The sequence below is a fragment of the Wyeomyia smithii genome, chromosome 2, assembly GCF_029784165.1.
Source record: "Wyeomyia smithii strain HCP4-BCI-WySm-NY-G18 chromosome 2, ASM2978416v1, whole genome shotgun sequence".
NCBI lineage: Eukaryota > Metazoa > Arthropoda > Insecta > Diptera > Culicidae > Wyeomyia > Wyeomyia smithii.
In genome coordinates, this window is record NC_073695.1 from 65296266 (window position 1) to 65320756 (window position 24491).

Consider the following 24491-nt stretch of genomic DNA (forward strand, 5'->3'; position numbering starts at 1 on the left):
GCTCGCGTTGGCGTTCGTTCTCAGGCAGAGGCCTGAGACGTGATGACCAACCACAGGGCAAGTGATTTGTTTAATTTGAAGGCAGCCATAGGCGCAACCCGCTGATATGTTCTGTTACCGCTGAGTGCTGATATCTGCTGCTGCTGCTGTCAACGTTGCGGACGGTCCATCCAGCTCACCTTCCGACTAATGAATGTAGCTAGTTTTCCCAGAAACACTCTTTTATAGCCGAAGGGTGCTACGTAATAGGCCACGCCCTATCAGTTCAGTTGTTCCATTCCCTAATGTTCTTCAGACAAATTATTCCACAATTCGCATTTGATTTTTGTATTCAGCAAATAAACACCGATGGTGCTCTCACACACGCAACGGTTTTAACCCGTATCTTATTGCGGTTTGTAACATCAAGCGATTTCGTTTGCTCGCTGTTGCGTGTTGCATCATGTTGCAACTTGGCAGCTGGGAGACGACGAAATTCTGTTTATGCTGATTGATTGAATCGACTTCATATTAGCTCTGCATAGTCGAACTAACTGCTTCTATGAATGCGTTCTAACAGGGCAGTTTGTTATTCAATGTCGGTTATGCTGATCGCAGCCTTTGCGCTGCGCCTACAGTGGGGGGTTTACTAAATAAAGTGAAAATTAGATAACTACAACAGAATTTGATTGCACAGAATGTCTGCTTGTGTTGATGCCAGAAAATTATTAACCTTCAATTATTTTTTTATTTGCCTTGAAAAAAAGCATTTTGCGGTTCAAAATCGGTTGCTAATTACAACTTTTGAGCTGCCCTAACATTGGGGGAATTAAGATACACGGACAACATGCACTGTGGAAGCTATTTCACATTCAGTAAATTAGACGGGTGAGACAAATTTAAATTGCTAGGATACAACACAGAATGCTTGTTCGCGTTGACAAAAATTATTAACTTTCAATGACTTGTTTATTTGCCTTGAAAAAAGCATTTTGATGTTCAAAATTTGATTTCCTGATGGCAATCTTCATGCTGCCCCAACACGGGGGGAATAATGGCTGTCTGGCGACACACGCTGAGAAAAACCGCGCTGCTCCTGAGACGTGGTGACCAACCACAGGGCTAGTGCTGCTGCTAAGGAAGGACGACTGCTGTTGTCGCTGTCTAGAACTATTATGAGCGGCTCCGGCTGAAACAGGCTCTTATATAGGCCAAATAACATGTTTTCAATTGCAAGGTATATGATCCTGTCGACCGTGCTTGGGAAGCAAGCATATAACGACCAATCAGAGGTCGAATTTTTCGTTTTGACAAGGCTTGACTATTTTCAATAGTACAATAGTGTGAATAATAAAATTACAATTATCTTATTTTGGGAAGAATCTTAGAAGATTTTCCAATCTATTGCTGCAAGAACGAAGGAAATCCATCGAATACTAACCGATTTATTAGCATTTAAAATTGGACATATTTTTCACTTTTTTCGGGTTTATATTTTCATTTCACATCCCTATGTAGCCGAACTTCCTGAGAGAAGTATTCTACTTCAAAAAAAAAAAAAACTTCTAGCGGGTAAAGTAGGCCAGAAAAACTTTGAATCAAACTATGTACTTCCCCATAACCGCATAATTGTAACATTTGCAAAATTGGTCATTCGTGCAAATGACACTTTTATGTTTTAACCTTAAACACACTACTTTACGAACTAATTTCATTTTTGTCATATGACTTTCATTTTAAGTTTAGTAAAGCGGGCAATGTATGTAGTTTTTCGAGAATGCGAAAATGAACAGGAATTAGAAGGTGTGACTTTGGGCTTAGAAAAAATTTCCCTCTTCCAGACGGGACACGAACCCGCATTCTCCGTTGTCTCCGACAAGCTGTTTTGGCCAAGGTATAACTCACCCTAAGCCAAAGTCAAATCACCCTCTACTGTTGTGTTCCCGTATCCCAGCACGCAACGATGAACTGCACACACTGCCCTGTGGGAGTTTATTTTTGTAACTGAGAGAGTGGTCTCTTCACGCACACTGTGTATAACGACTTATTATATCTACAGTTGACTCCGCCTGTTACGGTTCTCTTGGTTCAGTTTAGTCTTTACGAATAGACTTGAATTGTTGAGAACTGTAGCAGAGGGTCCAAAGCCCCTGTAAAGGAGGATGGTTGCAACAGCTCTTAACCATGGCTGTTGCGTTAAATCCAATGGTTAAAACCCCTACCAGGGCACCCTTCACAGTAATTAGCCCTTACTGCATCACCGGGTCACTAATGCAGCGTTTCGGAACCCATGGACTCATCGGAGCGTAGTCCAATAAAAACAAACGCACCGGGCAGAACGGAGGAGATGGAGCATGAGGATGTTTTCAACCTCGACAGCGAATCGCTGGACGGAGGACCCTCTGCTTCATCCTTAATCCTACTTTCTCCACAAGGAAATGACGAGAGTCAAATGGACTTAGTTCCCGGTCCACAGACAAGGCCCGATGACGAAGGGAAACCCGAATCATCGGCACCCCTTGTCAAGCGACTTTCAAATGCGCAAAGGCGGCGACTGAGCAAGAATCTTCCCTCCGGTCTCTCGTACGAAGAAGCCAGGAAGCTGGCCCTCCTTCCGACAGAGCAGCCTGCTCAATCGAACCAAGTCGCCGTCAAGCGACAGCCTAAAAAACTGCGGAACGGCACTGGTTTAGGGTCATCGGGTTCGAAGCCGCTCCCGAGGGCCACATATAGGGACATGGTGGGAGCTATAAGCCTTGCTGTTACTTCTGCTACCCACCCCTCCCTACTCACAACGGACCAGCTCCAGGCTGTCCGGACCTCCATCCTCGATCACATTGCGGACCAGGAAAATCCAACCACCAAGCCCAAGTTTAACGGTTGCCATCTAAAAAATTAGCTTTCTGCAACTTGCCTGTGCCGACAACGACACAGTGCAGTGGTTGGAAAGAGAGGTACCTTCTCTCGTACCATGGGAGGGAGCACAACTTCGTGTATAGCACATGAAGGATCTGCCGAAGGCCAGACGGTATGTCGGTTACTTCGCGGACAGTGCGAACTCTCCGGACGAGAAGATTCTTCGTTCACTCCAGAATCAGAACGACCATCTCTCTACCAAAATGTGGCGAGTCTGTAACCGCAAATTGGTAAAGACCTTGGTCGAACTAGTTCTGGATATTGACGAAGAATCGGCCAAACTCGTTGAGAGTAGGAATAATGAACTGTACTACGGTTTCGGTAAAGCACGCATCCGAAAGGTAAGCGGAAGGCCGAACGTCACAGGCAGCAAAGACTCCGTCGCAATGTCAGGGAAGGTACGTGCGGGTAACTCCTCCGGGAGTACTCTGCCACCACCCAGGCAAAGCGATCCTGCGAATGGGCTAAAGGTTCGCGTGGGAAACTCCTCCGGGAGTGCCCCACAACCACCCAAACTCAACCCTGTGGTTGGGAAGGTACGCGCAGGATGTTCCCCCGTGAGTGCACTGTCACCACCCAAACAACGCAACCCCGCGGCTGCTCGGACGGTTCCGCCGAAGACTCGCAAGGGTGTGAAGCATCAACCACCGATCAGTCGCACCCCCCGGAGTCAAAAACCGCCACAGTGTGCGCGACGACCTTCTGTTGCCAATCGACTGCTGCAACCGAAGCCGAACAGTGAGGAAGAGCAACATCCATCAACCAGCCAAACCACTGTTGGCAGCCGTCAGCCAATACCAGGATCATCTTCCGATCCGGACAAAGACGGCAACTTCACTGCAAATTGAGCAGCCTTCGCTGCGTGCAAGCGAATCTCCATCACGCAAAAGGCGCCTCGGGTGTTCTTTGCAGGAGATTCGCCAAAGAGCAGCTAGCGGCTGCATTCATCCAGGAGCCGTGGATCAACGAATCCAAAGTTCTCGGACTTAACGCTCCTAACGGTAAGTTAATCTACTGTGACACACAGTCCAAACCAAGGACTGCAATTCTGCTAAATAGAGAACTAAAATTTTTACCTATTACAGAAGTTATCCAACGCGACGTCGTTGCCGTCACGGTTGAAGTACCGACAACCAGAGGAAAGCAGGAAATGGTTGTCGCGTCGGCCTACTTCCCGGGCGACCAAGGTGATATAACGCCACCCGAAGTTGCTGCGCTCGTGCGGTCTCCGATGAAACTAGTTTGTCGGACCACAGACACATCGTTTTTAATATAGAGGCTAACCCTCTGAAGAGAGAGAGCTGTTCAGAAATCCTAAGAATACAAATTGGGAATCCTTTAAGGAACACCTGATCGATTCACGAACTTTCAGTTACAGCAACATTCGAAATTCAATTGACCTGAATTCGGTAGCAAATGATCTACAAAACAGAATCATGGATGCTTTCGTCGCTAACTGTCCACTAACACAGCGGTCAGTATGCCGTGACGTACCCTGGTGGAATGATCAACTTAGTGACCTTCGTCGGGAATCTGGGCGGTTGTTCAACAGGGCAAAAGTCACGTGTAACTGGGACGACTACAGGGCGTCCCTCACTAAGTACAACGCCGAGCTACGCAAGGCTAAACGGAAATCCAGAGTTAGTTTCTGTGAAAGAATCCAAACTCTGCCGGAAGCTACGCGGCTCCAAAAGGCGATGTCCAAAAACCATACTAACGGTTTAGGACAAGTGAGGAAAGAGGATGGATGCCTCACTGTCACTACCAAGGAAACGCTGGAGGTTCTTATTAACACCCACTTTCCTGGATCGACAGAGACCGAAAAACTGAATAGTGATGGGTCGCGACAGGACAATTCGAGACATATGGCGTCTCGGAAGTCCATCCTGCTGGCCCGTCGACTGTTCACGGAAGCTTCAATAGGTTGGGCTCTAAGCTCATTCGACCCTATGAAGTCTCCAGGTCCAGACGGCATACTAACCATCTTTCTACAAAAATCGGCCACAGTTATCATGTCCGAACTCATCAACCTCTTCAGAGCCAGCTTTATCCTGGGCCATATTCCGGATAACTGGCTGAAGGTGAAGGTAGTGTTTATCCCCAAAGTTGGAAGAAAGGACAAAACCCTACCTAAAACTTTCAGACCCATAAGTCTGACTTCATCACTTCTCAAGTTGATGGAGAAAATAATGGATAAATATATCCGTGATGAGTTTCTTAAAGACTCCCCGCTGAATAGGAACCAACATGCCTATCAAAGCGGCAAGTCAACAGAAACTGCTCTTCACAGCTTAGTGACGTTGATTGAAAAGTCCCTGAGTTATCAGGAGACGGCGCTATTTGCCATTCTTGATATTGAAGGGGCCTTCGATAACACGTCCTTTGCATCAATGGATACGGCTCTTTCTCATAAGGGAATCGACCACACTTCAAGGAGCTGGATACACGCAATGCTCTCTAGCAGAGTGATCACAGCAAGCTTAGGAGATTCGTCTGTAACAATGTCAGTGATCAAGGGATGCCCGCAAGGAGGAGTTCTCTCGCCCTTGTTATGGTCACTAGTTGTCGACGCACTTCCCAACAAGCTTTCACAGCTTGGTTACGAGCTCATTAGATACGCTGATGACATCGTCCTTATCGTCAGAGGTAAAGATGACGCAACTCTGTCGAGCCGAATACAAACGGCTCTGAATACCACCATGTCATGGTGTTTACAGGAGGGTCTAAACATTCGGCAGACGAAGGAAGATCTCCATCACTCCTCCAATACTGAATGGAGTCAGACTGGGCTTCAGCAATGAAGTCAAATGTCTCGGAATTATTCTGGACAAGAAACTGAACTGGTCTTCACAACTGGATCATGCCGCTAAGAAAGCGATCTCAGCGATCTGGGCCTGCAGAGCTCTGTTCGGCAAGACCTGGGGACTGAAACCAGACTTGGTACTCTGGTCTTACAAGACCATTGCCCGACCAAGAATCACCTATGCTGCCCTAGTGTGGTGGCCTAAGGTGAACGAAGTGACTGCGCAAGCCAAACTCAAAAGAGTTCAAAGACTTGCATGTCTTTCGGTTACCAGCGCTATGCGAACAACTCCAACTGCAGCCATGGAAGCTATGCTTTGCCTACTACCTCTACAGCTTCATGTGAAAAAGGAAGCAGAGCTTGGCGCTCTAAGGTTGCAAAGGAGGAAAACTATACTTGAAGGGGACCAAATCGGCCACCTTCGCATACTTAAGGAGTTCAAACTAACTCCGCTATTAACCACAGTCTCCGACTGGATGGACGTTAGGACCAACATGGATATTCCATATAGAGTGATTGAAACAAACCGCTCTATGTGGAACAATGGAGGGCCTAATCTTCCACCTGGCATCGTCGGTTTTTATACGGACGGCTCGAAAATGGGATCCCTAACGGGATCTGGTATATACGGACCCGGTATCAGGGAAACGTTTTCCCTGGGAAAATGGCCCACCGTTTTTCAAGCAGAGGTATATGCCATATATATCTGCGCAAAAATATGTCTGCAACGCAACTACAGACATGCGAAAATCGGTATATATCTATAGAACCAGTATGAAGCTTTTCTTATTGTGTAAATTTTGACAGATGGCGTTTCTTTCTGACCCGTATAATTGTGTACGGTCTTCGTAGCAAATGTTATTACTGCATGTTGTCAGCGTTATAACGCTACTTCTCTATAACGTAAAATTTTCTTTCATACATGTAACGTATTTTTTTTAATTCATCTATTTTAAGTAGTGAACGAAGAGCGTGTGGCCCTGATAAATAAGATCTTCCGTTGCCAGTTATTAAAGAGAAACTAAGCATTTGAAAAAAAAAATCCCAAATTTCACAGCTATGGACGAAGAGAGTGCTGAATACGAGACACTAACAGATAACGGAATTGTTGAAGCTCTTACAAATCCAGGGGACACAATAAAAATAACTGAACACAATAAAAATAACTGAACAACTGATGAAAAGTACGATCACTTAAACTGTAAATCATGTTAGAAACATAATTCAGAATCACTTTACTGGTTAATTTGTTATAAAATAAACATGATATCAATGCGATATAAAAGCTAGTTGAAAAAAAGTTACATTATAACAAGAAATCCCTGCGTCTGATAATAATTGTTTTTAGAATTGCAAAAAGGGATAGGTATCACCTGTAATAATAATTTTAGATGCAGAACAAAAAGGTTAAACATCTGAAAAAAAAGCTGGTAAATTGTTTTTGCAGTTGACTGTTGACAGTTCTGTTCAAAACATATATAATACAACCTCAAAACCACAATAAGAATTTTCAATATATCCTTCAACAACTACGAACCAAGTTGAATTTGTACATTTACACACAACTGGCAAATATAATCACAAAGAAGTCATCTTTTGACGTAGCACTACGCTTATCTGGAGCTGAAAATTCAGCAGTGAAACCATGTAAAAAGTGGTCAGGGTTTGAGGGTTTCTACTGCAGGGCCATTCCCCGGGGAATCAGCAGGTGTTGAAAAAAGTAACAGTCAGCATTTAGACGGGTTGTCTATCCATCTCTTAGCGATTACGTTGAAGTGTTCGGAATTTGAGTCGAAACCGATTTGTGAATTCTCGTTATTTTCGTCTGCAAAACATGTTTAAATCTATAGAAATAGCACTTTTCTTTTTCTCTGTGTGGACTCATCACTGCGACCAGAGACATTTTGATCTATTGTGATATTGCCCAGGTGTTTTCTGTACTCCGCACTTCATCTTATTGGCAGTATCATTATTGAAGTGAACGATACGCTTTTTATTTATTTATATCCGTGCTTGTGTGTGAGAATTTACCCTTTCATTTCGAGCTTACTGCTCTACTATACCGCCGAGCCTCTTTTCTATCCTACCAATATCGCCAAATTACAATTCCCTGAACTGAGGCTACACCTAACGTTCCTCTCTGGCCAGGTTTATTCTAAGAGGGACTTATTATGTCAAGAGGAAGGAGTCCTATCGAGCCTCGTTCCTCCTACCAACACCGCGTCACAATCACAATTCCCCTGAAGAGGCATTCAATGCTACACCTCTGGTCAGGTTTATTATAAGTAGGAAATAGTATAAATAAGCACTTAATGCAACAAAAATAAAATAACCAACAACCAACAACTTTAAGATAGATGAGAAAATTCATTTTTCGTTGAATTTACGTAATAGCTTGAGTGTTCAAAACTTGATGCAGTACGGTATATCTTATCGGATTTTCGAGTTTTTGGCATCAATCGATCAGAAATCCGGGGTTGATATGAAACATACACAACGTTCGTATTCAATTCCTTCACTTGCTACGGAGACATAATAACACAAACCTTTCTCTCTGTCGCAGAGTAGTGAGGCAGAGATAAGCTCAGTCTTGGTATGACCGACCAGTCGAAGATTGCCTGCTCGTTGCTTTTATATAAGCGTGTTGCAAAGTTCGGTTGATAAATATTGTGATTGATCTACCTAATAACTAAGCAGTGTATGCCTATCAAAGGATCGCGCCTTTCGAAGTACGTTTACTTCCTCGAAAATATTCGACCTCCTTACTTACCCTAACGATCGTAAGGACGTGGCCGGAGCCCTTATCGATCCATGCAATGCGGTAGCTACTGAATTGTTGTACACTGAAGATGGCAAACTAATCCCAAGTAGCCATATACGTGGCTCCTTGTGCAACTTTACTAGGCTCAGATCGATCACGGAGGAGCAACTACGAAATCAATCAGAAATTCTTCCACGATTGGGCCGGTTGCATTGTTTAGGTAATTTTTTGTAGTTTCTATAAGAAAAAAATAAGAACTTTATAATTGAGCTTTTTTGGACAATTAAATTTTTTTTTCACCTGTGTGAAAAAAAATCAAATAATTTTTTTAGAGAGAATTTTTTTTTTCGGAAAAACCAAAATTATTATCTACAACTTTGCCGACAACGTCACATCGATTAAACAAACCGTTTTGGCCCAAAAAATATTTGTAATCATCAATACCTTCCCGAAATAGCATTTTTTGATAGATTCTCAAAAAAGAGTCGTGTTTCAAAAATATAGACAAATAGCACAATATGGCATCTTTTGCCTATAGAAACGTCTATGCAAAGTTTCAGCCAAATCAAAAATGGTCGATTAAATTTGTTGCCCGTTATTTTGTGAAATCGCTCAATTATAAAACACCAATGGCACTTTTTACTGCCCCAAAATTATATATTTGAAGTAGTTAATGCTATTCTACCACTCGCTAAACTATATAATTAAAATTTTCACTTTATTTTTAGTGTTCATTTTTCGACCGCGGTCGGCACAGCTATCAAAAATATTCTACTGTCCTTGCCATTTACTAGTCTTCCAAACTCCTACCCTATTAGAATTTTCTCGAGACCACGCTATAAAAGGTGGCATACAGAAAATTCACCTACATTTTCATTCGTATTCATACGAACGCGACGAGCTGGTCGCGCTGAGCGCGTTGGTTCGCAAGTACCAGTCTATTTGGCGGCTGTTGTGGAGCACTTGTAAGTTACAGAAGTGCTGGAAATGGTAGAATATTCTGCCAGAAATAATAAAACAACTAGAATCATCCTGTGTCATCTTACAATGGCAACTCTTAATGATGATAAATTGAACAAACTTGCCACTTTTGTGAAATACCAATGGCATTTTTTAGCGCCCCAAAATGATATAATTGAAGTAGTTGATATTTTTCTATCACACGTCAAAACGTTACTAATAGTAATGAAACTATTGCAGTCCTACGTCAACCATAAACGTTTCTTAAATACCACTTTCCTACTATTTTTTCTAAAACGGCTCATTCGTGATATTACCCGAGTGACTACTGTATTTCAGGATACCACTTTTGATGCTTTTATTATTAACCCTCTAGTGCCCAATGCTGCCTTTTGGCGGGCTTCAGTTAAACCTCTGAAAATCTTAAATAAATACGTAAAAAGTGTTTATATTGATTTTGGCGAAGCCCGTCTAGAAATTTACTTGGGTACTAGAGAGTTAAATTTTAAGAGATTTAATTCTCATTTAACCTTTTTGGGTCTATTGTGTACATAATATAAGCATGTTGTACAAGTGAAAATCTTATTTTTATTAGCTTTATAAAGTAATTTCGATTAGTACTGCAAGGGCAGGCATTTGCATTATTTGAGATCGTTTACCGTCGCACGAAACCGTCGATATGTGCTGAAGGAAATAAAGATAGTGACGATAGTTATGTTTATATTTCACCTTACATATTTCGAGTATTTTGTCTCAATTCACAAGAAGCTGCATAAGCTGCTTAAAACGGCTTCTATACCCTATATCTCCGTAATTTGTTCTAGTCTAGTGGAATGCTTATGTTAGCCATTAATCGCTAGCTGTTGCGTTAATTTGATATAGTATTTTATCTCACTTGGGTTATTAACGAAGATATTTTCATTAGTGCACTTACGCCCTTGTGTTCAAGTAGGTACTAAAACAAGACACTTTATAGGCCCTCAACATCCGCCATGTACTAGCTCCATCTCGAAGTGGCACATTTTGTGCAACATTAACGGCGTCTCGTCCGGAGCATAATGGCCAGTAGTTTTGCAGCCTAATGAGGCAAAACTTACGGGAACTTTACCCGTTCCGCGAGACATTTGGCACCCGGACGGGTGTCGGAAAATCAGACAACAGCCGATCAAACGATTATAACAAACGGGTAACACAAATATATCTGAACTTGATAGAAATAACAAACTCTGTAATATTCTTGATATGCCTGAATGATAAAAAGTACAGAATTATATCAAATTATGTTATTATACACTTGAATGTTCAAAAGTGTGTTTTTATAAAGCATATTTATAACAAAATTTGTTATTCAATTGAAAAAATATTGTACATTCTAACTAATTCTGATCTTTTTCTGCCAAAAACCTTACAAAACTTGCTATAATTTGTTATAACCAGTAGGTAATTTTGATAGGAGTTTTGATATTTCAACTATTAACGAGACCAAGTTTAGAACACAAGTTGATACAAAAAGTTCGTAAAAAAAATATCAAGATTTGTTACAATCCTGTTATTTTCGACTGATCGGGCAACTTTCACACTATTAGTTGCGTTTCACTGGTTTATCCACGAGCCATCAAAAGATGGCGCCGTACTTTAAAAGCAGTAAGGGGAAGTTGTGAGAAGGTTTAATAAAAGTTAAATTGTTTCATTTTGCCGGCGGTCTACCTTGCTCATTCTGTTTTTCGATGGCAACAATAATTCGGTGACCCAAATCGCACCTGTCAAACTCTGCCGGGAGTTGGTAACGTAACTTTAGCAGCGGAGCAGGCCAGCGTTTCTTTGTGTGTTCCGATTTAATCAATATTTTATTTGGTAACTTTCGAGACTCGTGCTTGTCGTTCGCAGGAACCCTTTGGCTCTATTAGGTTTTGGCGCTTATTCTGACGCGATGAGCTGGGGCAACGATGGTCGCATCTGTGACACTGTTTTAATTCATAGGATGGCGTTGTAAATGGAAACGAGTTTTGGCTCTTGAATGACGCAATTTTAAGAAACTTCATTTTTTACCACAAAACTAGTTCGTTGTTATAAATCTAAATAGTACGTTCAATCAATTGTTCCAATTCCAATTGGCTTTCTAAGAATATATGAACGAGCATAAAATCAAATTAGCACAACATCAATTTTCATGCGGCACAGGCCTGCATCCGTGAATGAAACCCACATCTAGAATAGATTCTACGTTCTTCGTATCTATATTTAGGTTGTTCTCTGTTGGTTCGTTAGAACGGCATATCTGCTCATTAATTTGATATAAATCAAAGTGAAGTGGGCGGACAAATGGAGGAACAGCTGTGTTGGGAGGTGAGCTGGGGCAACGAATCAATTCATAATGAATATTCCAACGAAAACCGTTGCCAACTGGTGACTGGTGTTACTACACCGGATGAAGGAGGCAGACGAACTTACCTGGAACGGTATCTCCTTGTTCTTTTTGATTATGTGGAAACCACAAATTTTTGTCTCGTCGACTTTAATTAATGGCGTTATTTCCACGAATGTTTCGTTCTCTTTGATTAGTCCGTGGTATGAAGTTTCCAGCACGCGCTCTGTAACGAGAGAGAAGAGTGGAAATGGATTATTTGCAATGTCGTTTTTGGATGAATATATTTATAAATAGGGAAAGTTTCCGATGTCCTAAAATTTTTAATAATAAATCATGCTATAGTACCTAGGAGAAATAGTTGCAAAAAAATGAGAAACAAAGACCATTAACAACAACAATCTTATTTATGGTCCGCCATTAGGACGATCATTCTTTATTATGCAAATGTTATTACCTAACCTGAAACTATCCCACCCGAAGCCAGTTCCCACAGTGTAAATCGGCGAGTAAAAGCATTCCCAGATTAAAAGCCAACTACTGCCAAGGGGCCAACGTCGATTTATCTCCGACTGCGGATCCTTACGTTTTAATCCTTACAGTTTGCCAGCTGTTCGTTTTTCTTCTGTCACCCCCCAACTGAAGCCACAAACGAGACACACATGGGAAATGTTTCAACGAGGGCCTGCTTTTTTTCTCCCATTACCGATCGGTGTGGCTAATGTCACCCAGCAGTGGAAAGCCATTCACCACCAGTGACTTTCGACCTGTGGCGATGAAACTTTTTTCCATTCCCCAGTTGGAATTTGCCCAGCGTGGGACACACTTGGAATTCCATTTACGCGCGGGCGAGTTGTTGGGCTCGGTTGGGTCCAGTCGAAGGCCGGTCAAGGAGGATATAAAAATCTGCTTTATGTTGTCCTTTTTTCTTGCTCTAATCCTTCCTTACAAAGGCTACTGACTACTGAACGGACTGGTGCTGAGTCGAAATATGTGGCGGTTGGATCGCATTAATATAGAGGATAAACGAACGCAACGTAGCGTGGAGTGACATTAATCACTATTATTAGTGACGGCTAAGCACTGGGATGAAAAAGTTATCAATTGCTGGCCTCTGTTTTCTGCGTTAGATAACATCAATAGATGAGGTGTCCATAAGCTGCGAATGAAAGCTTGGTTTTTGAACCATGATTCAGTTTATTGTGCATAATTTGGTTAAGAAGGCTGACCCCCAATCGATGATCCATAATTAAGAAGTTTTAAATCATAATTGATATATTACAGTCCGTAATACCTGATTCACAATCTATGAACATTTTGATACAACAATGTCAGAGAATAATTTCAATTTAATTTCTATTCTACTTGATCCTAACTAGTAAATATTTAAAAAAAATTTGTATAAGTTTTCTTTGGTAGTAATAATAGGCTTGAAAAACCTTGTTTAAGGATCAACAAACGAAAAATCATTCTCGTTACTTAATGTTTGTTTACTCCACAATACGAAATTTTACAGTCAAGAATTACTATTTAGGGTGTATTTTGCGTTTAGCAAAGCGATTAAAATTTCAAACTAAATTTTATGATCCTGATGAAACTTTGTATATGCTTTCAACTGGAGATCACAGAAGGTTAAGACTGTTCTGCTGCAAGGCTATCTCTTGAGAACAGTGTATATGTTTTAGTAACTGATTCAGATCGTGTTTTTTGAATCATCTTGATGTGCTCAATTCTTGGCTTTAGTTGGCCTGCAGTTTCTTCAAAGTCCGGGTCGCTTACGATCTCAACATGCATCACATTTGCTTGATGTTCCTGCGCCTAGTAAAAAGCGATTTGGATCCCGGACTGGACAAACTGTACCTATAAGATATAGATTTAAGAGTAATTTGTTACGAAACATTGAATTTAATTTCGTAAAGTTGGCACACCCTCCACAAGTTAATGGATTTATGAAACCTGTCCCCATCTGTCGCACTTTTGATTGTCCCTCCAACCCCACTTTTCATATTGCCTGCCGTTCACGATCATCTTTTTTCCACTGTAGACATGATTTCTTGAAAAAAAAAAACTAAACACTTTGGTATGAATGTAAACAAAACAGAAGAGGAATCACTGAAAATATTTCAGTTGACGAAACGACTGACGCAAGGTATGACTCGTTCCTTTTCTTCAGCGACTCATTAGAAATCACCACCGCATCACGTTATTTGATAATATTTTTCGAACGTGTAAGAATTGTTAAGTCGGCAGAAAAGTACCGAAAGAGGGTTGTGAAAACTGAAACAAATGATTTTTATTGCAAGCAAGTGTTAACAGCGTCATTATCACCCGACGGTTTTCAATTAAAAATGTATTTGTAAGGCATTGATATAAATGTCCTTGAATGTACTTTTTGTCCTCTTTCTACTCATGGTTCGACTGGAAATGTTCTATGGACAATATCATATGTTACAGTCATTTCAGTGAATAAAGTTTTATCAAAACTATAAATCTTGTTCTTAACGAAATACATCTCTGATTTTAGCATATTTCATGCAATAAAAATATAAGTTTTCGAATGGCGTAAAAATTTATAAGAGTGTCAAAATTCGTGAAACGGATTACTAAAAATCGCGATGTCTAATTTTTTCAAATAAGTATTAAAAACTTCAACAGTTTCACTCGGGAAGGTGCTTTTCCAATTTTTATTGAAATTGAGTAAGTTTTCAAGTTGTTATTGTCATCTGAAATTTAGGTCAAAATTGTTTTTAAATAGACATAACTTCAAAACCGTTGCATCGAATTTGATGAAATTTCCACATCAGATGCATCCTAAGTTGAAGTTTACGAAAATATTTTTTACGGAGATTTTTTTTTCAATAGTAACTATTTAAAACAATATGTTGAAAATCTATGTTCTGGGGCACTGAAAAATCTGAAAAAAAAATCACAAGTATTTTCGACGAAATTTCGAAACTACCCTGAAAATTTCGCGGTGGTGTTATTTTTTGATCAAAAGATATGGGCTTTCAAAGTTGGGGCCGCAACGCATTACTTGTGTTTTTTTCAACTACAATTTAGGATGCATCTGCTGTGTAAATTTCATCAAATTCGATGCAATAGTTTTAAAGGTAATGTCTATTTAAAAACAATTTTGACCCAAATTTCAGATGACAATAACAACTTGAAAACTTACTCAAATTCAATAAATATTGGAAAATCACCTTCCCGAGTGAAACTCTTGAAGTTTTTAATATGTATTTGAAAAAATTAGACATCGCGAGTTTAGTGATCCGTTTCACGAATTCTGACCCAAGAAGGATAAGCTTTTCAAGAAAAAAAAGGTGATTTAAAAATGAAATTCAAAAGTTAAAGCAGTTTTGGTGAACCAAGTTTTGATGAAAAACGAAGGGTTCGAAAAAGTATTAATTTCCAGGTTAGCGTGTTTGTTTCAACAAAATAGATTCCAACAGTGAAAAAATGCAAAAAATAGCATGCTTTGATTTTTCAAAAATTTTCAAAAAATTTCTTGATCCTTGTTTCCAGTTTATCATTCTTTTGTATGTATCATTCTCAACAACACCAAATCCGAAGTCCACAATCGAGATTGTATAATCAATGTTATGTCTTAAAGGATGAATGAATTAAAATTCTCTTCGAAAATTTCTTTAAAAATCCGGATTCGAAACCCCAAATCCAACACTGCATAATTCAGATTTTAGAATCCAAAATTTAGTTTCCAAATTTCAGCTTTCAAGCTTCAGATTCTAGTCAACAAAGTGTTTATTGTTTGAAACGCTAAACGCTAGAGTCTAGCATCTAGGCGCCAGACGCTAGACGCTAGACGCTTAACTATAGACTCTAGACTCTGGACTCTGAACTCTGAACTCTGGACTATGGACCATGGACTTTGGACTCTGGACTCTGGACTCAAGGCTCTAGGCTCTGTACTCCAGACCCTGGACCTGAGCTCTGGTTCGTGGACTCAAGACTCTAGACTTTGTATTCTAGACTCTGGGTTCTGAAATCCGGAGTTTGAACTCTAGACCCTAGACCCTAGAGTGTGTAATTTTCTTCTGTATTTGGAAATTCTGTATTTGCACTCTATACTCTGGACTCTGGAAATTGAATACGGGACTCTTGACTAAAAACTCTGGAATTAGGACTCTGGGCTGTGGACTTTGGACTCTGGACTCTGAACCCTGGATTCTAGACTTTAGACTGTAGACTCTAAGCTATGGAGCAAGACTCTGGGCTCCCCGATCAGAAAGAAAAAACAAAAATTTAACAGAAGCTGTTAGTTTGTTACAGGAAAAACCTTACAGGCTGAGTTTTTAATTTTATCCCGTTAGGTGTTAAAATAACAAAAATTATAACAGAAATGATTCTACTAGTATCAAACACATATCAAAATTGGTTACTAAAGTATCAGCTTTCTAACAAAATGAGATAGTATATAGAACAATATAATAACAAACTTTGTTGTAAACAACAGGATTTGATAAAAACGAAAAATTAGTTAGACTTGTTTCAGAACTCCCTCATTTCAGGTTTTGTTATTATAACTCATTCAGATTCAATTTTGTTATCAAAATTATATGGAAAAATACAAGATTGTATCAGAATATGTTATTTGTATCTAGCGTTGATAGAATTTTGTAATTTTTTAGTTATGCTCTTCTGATCGGGTCTGGATTATGGACTCTGGGCTCTGGAATCTGGACTCTGGACTATCGACTCTGGGCGCTGGGCTCTAGACTCTGTACTCTAGACTCTGCACTCTGGACTCTGGACTATGGGCTCTAGACTCAAGACTCTAGACTCTGGAGTCTGGAGTTTGGACTCTGTACTATGGACTTTGGGCACTATATGGACTCTAGACTCTGTACTCTAGACTCTGGACTATGGTCTCGAGACTCTGGACTCTGGATTCTAAACTCTGGACTCTTGACTCTGATCTCTGGACTCTGAACTCCAAACTATGATCTCTGCACTCTGGACTCTGGACTATGGACTCTAGACCCAAAACTCTAGGCTAGACTCTGGACACTAGACTCTAGAGTCTAGAGTTTGGACTCTGGACTTTGGGCTCTATGTAGACTCTAGACTCTGGACTCTTCACTATGAACTTTGGACTCTGGACTGTGGGCTATGGACTTTGGGCAAGACTCTAGACTCTGTACCTTAAGCTCTGGACTCTGGACTAAGAACCCAACACTCCGAATTCTGAACTCTGTATTCTAGACTCTGAACTCTGGACTGTGGACTCTGGACTCTGGGCTATGAACTTTGAACTCTGGACTGTGGACTATGGACTTTGGGCAAGACTCTAGACTATGTACTTTAAACTCTGGACTCTGGACTAAGAACCCAAGACTCCGAATTCTGGACTCTGTATTCTGGTCTCTGAACTCTGGACTGTGGACTCTGGACTTTGGACTCTGGACTCTGGACTCTGAACTCTGAACTCTGGACTGTGGAATCTGGACTCTGGACTCAGGACTCTAGACTATAGGCTCTGAGCTCTGTATTTTAGACTCTGGCAAGGTTGCATATTCAATTTTGGGGTGCTTTTACGCCGCGTGCCGATAGCTCGTTCCACAAGTGCAGTTTTGTGAAACCATGTATGACAAACTTGTCTAGTCTAGTCTAGTCTACACTAACACAGCCTTGAAAGGATCCTGGAAAATGATATCCACCATTTAAAAAAATGATTTCCATACATTTTTCTTGTCAACGGCCAGGCCTACTGTGTAGCGCAATATAATACAATATAATCTAAGATCGGGGACAATCCGTACCAACCGATCCGTGTGTAAGAAGTAATATACCTAATTCGTTGGGAGTGATAAAGCTAAGAAAGTACACTCCTTTGTTGACCAATCTCCTGGGATGGAACATAGGTATTTCCTCCTTATGTTCGGGTTTCGAAACCAAGGATATAGCGCCTTTACTCGCTTCTATTGTTACGGTTGGAACTTGAGTATTAACTCTAGTCCGAGCATTTCTAGCTAATGGTTATAGCGCCATTACTCGCTCTCTGAAATGAATATGGTATTGTTTTTTGTTATTGAAAAAGGAAAAATAGTTATATTCCTATTAAGTTTAAAATCTGGCACCATTCATGCATCCAAAGCCCGAAAATTCGAGAAACCTTATAAGTATAAGTAACAATACAACATTTTTAGTCTATTTAAAAAATGCCGAAATAAACATCATTGTTTCAAAGTGGCTGAGCTTTGAAAATTTAGAATAATTATGTAAAATTTGTTTAGGAGCTAAAAACTTATTCAAAAGCTAGAGAAGTCATAAATATTAAATGCATATCAGAATTATATTATCAGATTATTATTCCACTTGCGTGCTACACTTTCTCAAGCGATTCAAGTTATGTTCTGGTGCAGTTCGAAATCAGAGACGAATGATTCTGGTAAGAAAATGTTACACCGGAGTAACTCACATTAAATGTCGCACGAACCCACCAGCAAAGGAATCGTGAGTCATACCCCGTATAACACACGCTCACGAACACGAAAGTACAGAACAATCTAGTGGCAGTACAAGTGAGTTATAAAAAATACCATTGAGGATAGACGTATTTGCGTAAAAGTGACCCATTATTGTAGCTGACCCTGAAGCTGACCTGAATTTAGAAATTAAGAAATAAATATTTCGTGTAGGTATATACACTTATCTTGACTAAATCCAAAGATTTTTCGTATGTCCAGGTCTTAAATCTGACATCTCTAACTATCGTGGAATAACTTTTTTGTCAGCTGGGTCGAAATACTCCAAAATCATCATTAAGAATTACTGTTCAGCTCGTGTAGAAATGATATTAGCATTTCTAAACATGGATTCTATCCCAAACATTCTGTGGACAATAATCTGTGTGAATTTACATCATTTTACATCTGATCGCAATGGACAGGAAAGCTCAGGTAGACGCTATATACACCGACTTTAGGGCCTCGTTTGACACCGTTAATCACTTCCTCTTACTAAGCTACACCGTTTAGTAGTTTTCGATGGAATTTGCAATTGGTTTAGTTCGTACTTGAGCAACAGACAGCTTCGCCTGAATGTCGGATCAACATTATCTGACATTTTCATCTCATTCTCTGGCGTACCTCAAGGAAGCAATTTGGGCCCACTGCTGTTTGTGTTATTTTTCAATGAAGTGACGATACTTCCTGACAACTTGAAAATCTTCCTTATTATACGAAGCCAATTTCAGAGGATTTCAAAAGCTACTGGATAACTTCGTTTATTGGTGCAAGAATAAAGCGTGTCGAAGTATTGCGTAATCTCATATCGGCTACTCAATAGACCCTTTACAACTACGTCAAAGATGATCAGGTGCTTGAACGATGAGATGAAGTCAGAGAGATCTTGGCGTGTTGCTGGACTGCCAACTCTCATTCAGCTTAGATTAGCTTAGCTTGACTGACTGCACATATCAATGGTTGCACTCCGTGATTGATCCGAATCAGTAAAATTGCACAGTGAATCAACTGAATGGGGCTGGGAGTGACCGACCATTCTCATTGTACAAGTTTTAGTGACTCAATACTATGAAGGATCAACAACGACGCCGGCCACGTCCTTGCAATCAGGTGGAAAGAAGGAAAGGATGTAGGCGTAACCTTTGCTATTCGGAGACCGTATTAACCTCTGCATCTCCACAAAGGTCACAGGAAGGAGGTTTTGTTAGTTGGGAAGGGTAAATTGGATCAGGATTCACCTAGATAAGTGAAGCGATCATACATGTACTCTATACTCGTCGCTATTGGATTATTACCGGTTTATTCAACGTTCAGTCGGCTGATTAGAGATGTACATTTGGTTTGTTTATATTTGGTACCGGTTTAAACTAGCAGACATTAGTATTGCTGTAGGGACCACGCACGAGTGTGTGTGGTTTAATTCACTAGAGCACAAGACTGCTCAATTTTCCGATTTTAGACCGATTCCAACCAACAAACAAACGCCCGGAGAGTGATTACAAAGCGTTAGGATATATCCTAATCCCGCGGGTTATCCTAAGAGTAACGGTCGAGTTTGTTATGTTCTATTAATATGCAATCTGTCTAACTTTTTGGCATTCAAAATCCGAGAAATATATGAAATTAAAAGACATAACAATATTTATTTAAAAGTTAGTTAATAATAAAATATATGCCCTAAAGTAATTAAATACAACCGATATTCAGAATATGTAATGATGAAAATGATTATTATTATTAATTATTTAATTAATTAACATATCTAATTCAATGGGATGGTAATACCTATCAAACCTTGCTGTACTGTTTGAGCTATTCTCAAATTGACTAGGAATATTAGACTGACGGAGGGCTTATTGTTAGATTTGGACAGGTGTAATCTCGTCCATCGTCGTTTTACAGAGTTTGAAAAATCACTAGCACTTCTATAGGGGAACAAAAGAAACTGTGTACTTATCTGTTGATAGCAAAGAAGACCCACGTCGCACAGCAGAGTTTAACCGGGGAAGCAGCACAGCAAGAACGATGATCGTGCTCCATGATCTAAATGTCGGTCCTACCAAGAACTTGGATCTTGGAAAAGGATTGTGAGCCACGCACAGTGCGCTCTGCTATCCGGACAATCAGGATAGGCAACAATTCCAATTATAACGACAACTGTCGGCTTACATACAAAACAAAATCGGGATAACGCGAAAATATAGACACTAAACTTTTTCTCAACCGTTCTTGTTCACAGTTTGCTTCGATCCCTGAAACCATGTATGACAAACTTGTAGTCCCAAAATAGTACTACAAGTTTGTCGAATAGTGCAATGCTCTAACTCTTATACCTGAAGTGTGAGAGCCCATATTTAGCTTAATATTCAGCCAATATTCGCGGTGAATATTATAATATTCACTGCGAATATTAGCTGAATGGCACACTGAATATGGGCTCTCACACTTTAGGCATTAGAGTTAGAGCACTGCTTTCTTTGACAAACTTGTAGCATTACTTAAGGACTGCAAGTTTGTCTTACATCATATTTCAAAATTGTACTTGTATTGCGAATTATCGGCACGCGACCAATTGAATGGAATTGACACCCCATAGTTCAATATGCAACCTTGGGCTCTGGACTCTGAATTCTGGACTATGAACTCTGAACTCTGGACTATGGACTCTAGACTCTGTAGTCTGGACTTTGGACTCTGGACTATGGACTATGGACTTTGAGCTCTAGACTCTGTATTCTAGACTCTGGTCTCAAAACTCTGGACTCAGGATTCTAAACTCTCGCCTCTGGATTCTAAACTCTGGACTCTGACCTATGGACTCTGAATTATGGACTCTGGGCTCTGTACTTAAGACTCTGGAATCTGAACTTTGGATTATGAACTCTGGGCTCTGAACTCAGAACTCTGGATTCTGAACTCACGACCTCAGACCCCAAAGTGCCTAGGCTCCAGATTGTAAATTCTATGCTTGGACTCTAGACTCGTGACGCTGTACTCTGGATTCTGAAGTCTGGACTCTGGGTTCTGAACCCTACACACAAGACTCTAGACTCTGTACTCTGGGCTCTGGACTCTGGACTCTGGACTCTGGACTATGAACTCTGGATTCTGTACTTTGGACTCTGGACTCTGGATTCTGAACTCTGGATCCTAGACCCTAGAGTGTCTAGACTCCAGACTCTAAATTCTGTACTTGGACTCTAGACTATAGACGTTGTACTCTGAACTCTGAAATCTGGACTCTAGAATCTAGACGCTGTACTCTGAACTCTGTACTCTCAACTCTGGACCCTGGTATTTTGTAATTTCTGGCTTTTTTGACGTAAGACTACGTCTTTGTTTTCTATACTGGGGTACATTCTGTAAAATTCGAAATGAAACTGACAACTGTTCCGTCAGATTTCCAAAGATAATTAAACAATAACCACATGATATGGATAGATAGAATGTTGGACAAATTTGTAATTTAACAGTTATTATTATTATTTCATTGCTTAGGGGTAAAAATTTAAGTTTTAAGGACAAATTTACCCGAACAATGAACCAATCGCATGTGCCACACCTAGCACGATACGAATTGACACCAACCATTTGCTTTCTTCTTCATATCAGCAGCAAAAGAAAAGGCAGAGTCTTCCCGTCCCAACTAGTCAATCAATGTTTACTTTCGTGAACTCAGACTAATTTGATGTCTCGAAGGTAAAGGTTTTTCGAAAAGTTTGAATCAGCCCTTTTTTTTAAACAATTTGTTAACCTGATACTAGAATCTAATGAAAATTGATGTCTTGGAAGAAAACCCTTGCCTTTACTATGGCAAAAGTACCGTACCGTACAGGTGGAGTATAGCGCCGCTGGTCTATTGTTGCAGCGGTACACGATTTCTATTCGTGTGCAATCAAGGAAACGATGTAATGCTGCTGCTGATGGTGATTGAGAGTTTATCTCATGAATAAAAAGAAAAAAAGCAAAGCCTTGGTGCTACATACGGATTCGGAATATGACCTTCTGCTTATTTTTATACAGACTTCGCAGCCGACTGTTTAGTGTACAGGACAATTGCGGGGCTAGAGCTATGATCCTACTGACACTAACAGTCTCTCCCGAGACGAGACTCGAACCTACGACGGCTGGCTTGTTAGGCCAGCATCGTACCTCGAGACCATCATGAATATGGTTGCCATGAAAACCATGAATTACTCAACAAAAATTGATAATTCTTGCAACTATAATCGTTATTTTTATTTGATTTTATCAAAAAAAATTTAGAAGATCAAATTCCTTAATATACGAATTTATTGAGGAAATAAAGGCAGGTGAATTATCGTAAATATTTTGTTCATTTGCTAATCATTATTCAGAATCTTTTTTCACATTTCCACATATTTAGATGTTATTTTTTAATTTTCAACTTAACAAATATTATACCTATATTGGCTGTCTTCGTGTTACAGTGAAAGTAATTGTTGGCAAAACTTGTCAAGCAAAACACAAAAAAGAATCTTTTAAACTTTAACTTCGTTGCAATCATTGGTTGCTAATTGATAATTAAGTAATTTATTTGACATGTCTTCTAATGTTTCTCTATCATTGAGCTTATGTAACGGCTTCGTAATTATTTAAGTAGTAGTAAGATTCATATAACAAATTAGATTTAATCAGAGTTATATAAGACAAAACCATTCATTATGATAACGTAAGTATTGTTGAATTTGAAAGATTTGGTTGAAGTATTGTAGTATTGATATCTAGCCATAAATAGCTGTTTTTCAGAAACCGGAAGTTAAACCGTCCGAATTTTCAAAATGGAGTTATGGGTCGAAATTTCATTTCATACTTTTCCTCAGTAGCTTGCCAAAGACGTAGTGCTACGTCAAAACTATAAAAAAAGATACCACGGGAGAAGTGACTCTTCTGTGGAGTCCGTGTAACAGATTCCTATAAATTTCGAGATCAAGATAAAAACATTGTGTAAATCTGAAATCCGTGTTTGAAATGGTATGATTTCGAAAATTCGTAGAAAGAGGTATAAAATACAACGTTACAGGATTTTATTAATTTATTTAGTGCAGCTGCAGCCCAACGGAAGGCTTTGAAGAAGGGAAGCATTTATTTTTTTGTCCTTTTTGTTTAGTTTGATGTTTTTATCCCAAAACGTAATAATTAGGAAAGGTTGTAGCTTATGACTTTGAATAAGTAGATCCGTATTTATGAAATTTTCTATGCCTTTTTAAGAACTTGGGACACTTTAGAAAATTAAATAAATAGTTTTGTCAAACATTAATATGTATGAAGTATCTATTTTACGAGGGTTTTTGTTTGTACTACGCGTATTACACACGCCGGTGTATTTGTGTATTTTTTCAAGCCACACTATCGAATTCAACATAACTTGTAGGAACAATAATAAGTGTCTGTTTTCATGGATACAGTTCAGAAATAAGCATTCATCAAAGAGATGGTAAGTTATTCTTAGGTTATTCTTAGGTATGGAGGAGTTATCGACAGCATTTTCAAACATTTCGATCATGGCTCGCTACTGAACGAAAAACTTTGATGTTGGACCATTTTCGTAGAAACCGTGTGGGGCAGTGCGAATGCGAATCTGTGGCAAGAGTTTGAGCATATTGAATTTGTCAGTGTTAATGTCCGAGTATTTTATCAAATTTAAAGCTATTAGGTGAGTTTTGAAAGATCCTACTTCATGAGAAACCGGAAGTAGATCAAGAAGAATAGAGACCATGGATTATTAGACTGTTAGATTAGATAAACAAAATAAGTTCTATCTGATTTTAAATCGAGTGTCAATGTTCCATGAGACTAATATAGAAATATACAATTTAGGTATATACCTTCACAAGAAATGGAGCTAATAAGCTATCAAACTTTTGATGGAAAAAATTAAAAAAACAATCACATGGTGCATACAACAGACAATGGGGACTCGTTACCCCACGTGGCAAAAATAAAACACCATGCGTCAACATCGATCACTAGAAAACTATTTCCAAACGCGGTGAGCCGATACGAATCTGCCGGCAACGCGCTACCTTGTAGCGCGATTGATGCACAAATCGTGCTGCGAACTCCCTTCTGTGATTTACTGCCCAAAAAAGGAATCCGGAGTTATTCAGGGAATTTGCCGGTACACGCTACCGTTTCTAGTTCGCCGTAAAATGCGGAAAATGTCGGAAAGTTTTCCCGTTAAACTGCGCACGAAAACAA

At 39.8% G+C, this 24491-nt stretch overlaps 1 protein-coding gene across 3 annotated transcripts in view; it reads right to left on the reverse strand.

Moving 5' to 3' along the window:
* Positions 1-24491, reverse strand: part of LOC129725677 (calsyntenin-1) — a 374057-nt gene that overhangs the window by 133050 nt on the left and 216516 nt on the right. For all 3 annotated transcript variants that reach the window (XM_055681743.1, XM_055681744.1, XM_055681745.1), the window contains exon 3: positions 11871-12010. In XM_055681743.1, the coding sequence (XP_055537718.1) occupies positions 11871-12010 (140 nt within the window). The remainder of the gene's footprint in view (positions 1-11870; positions 12011-24491) is intronic.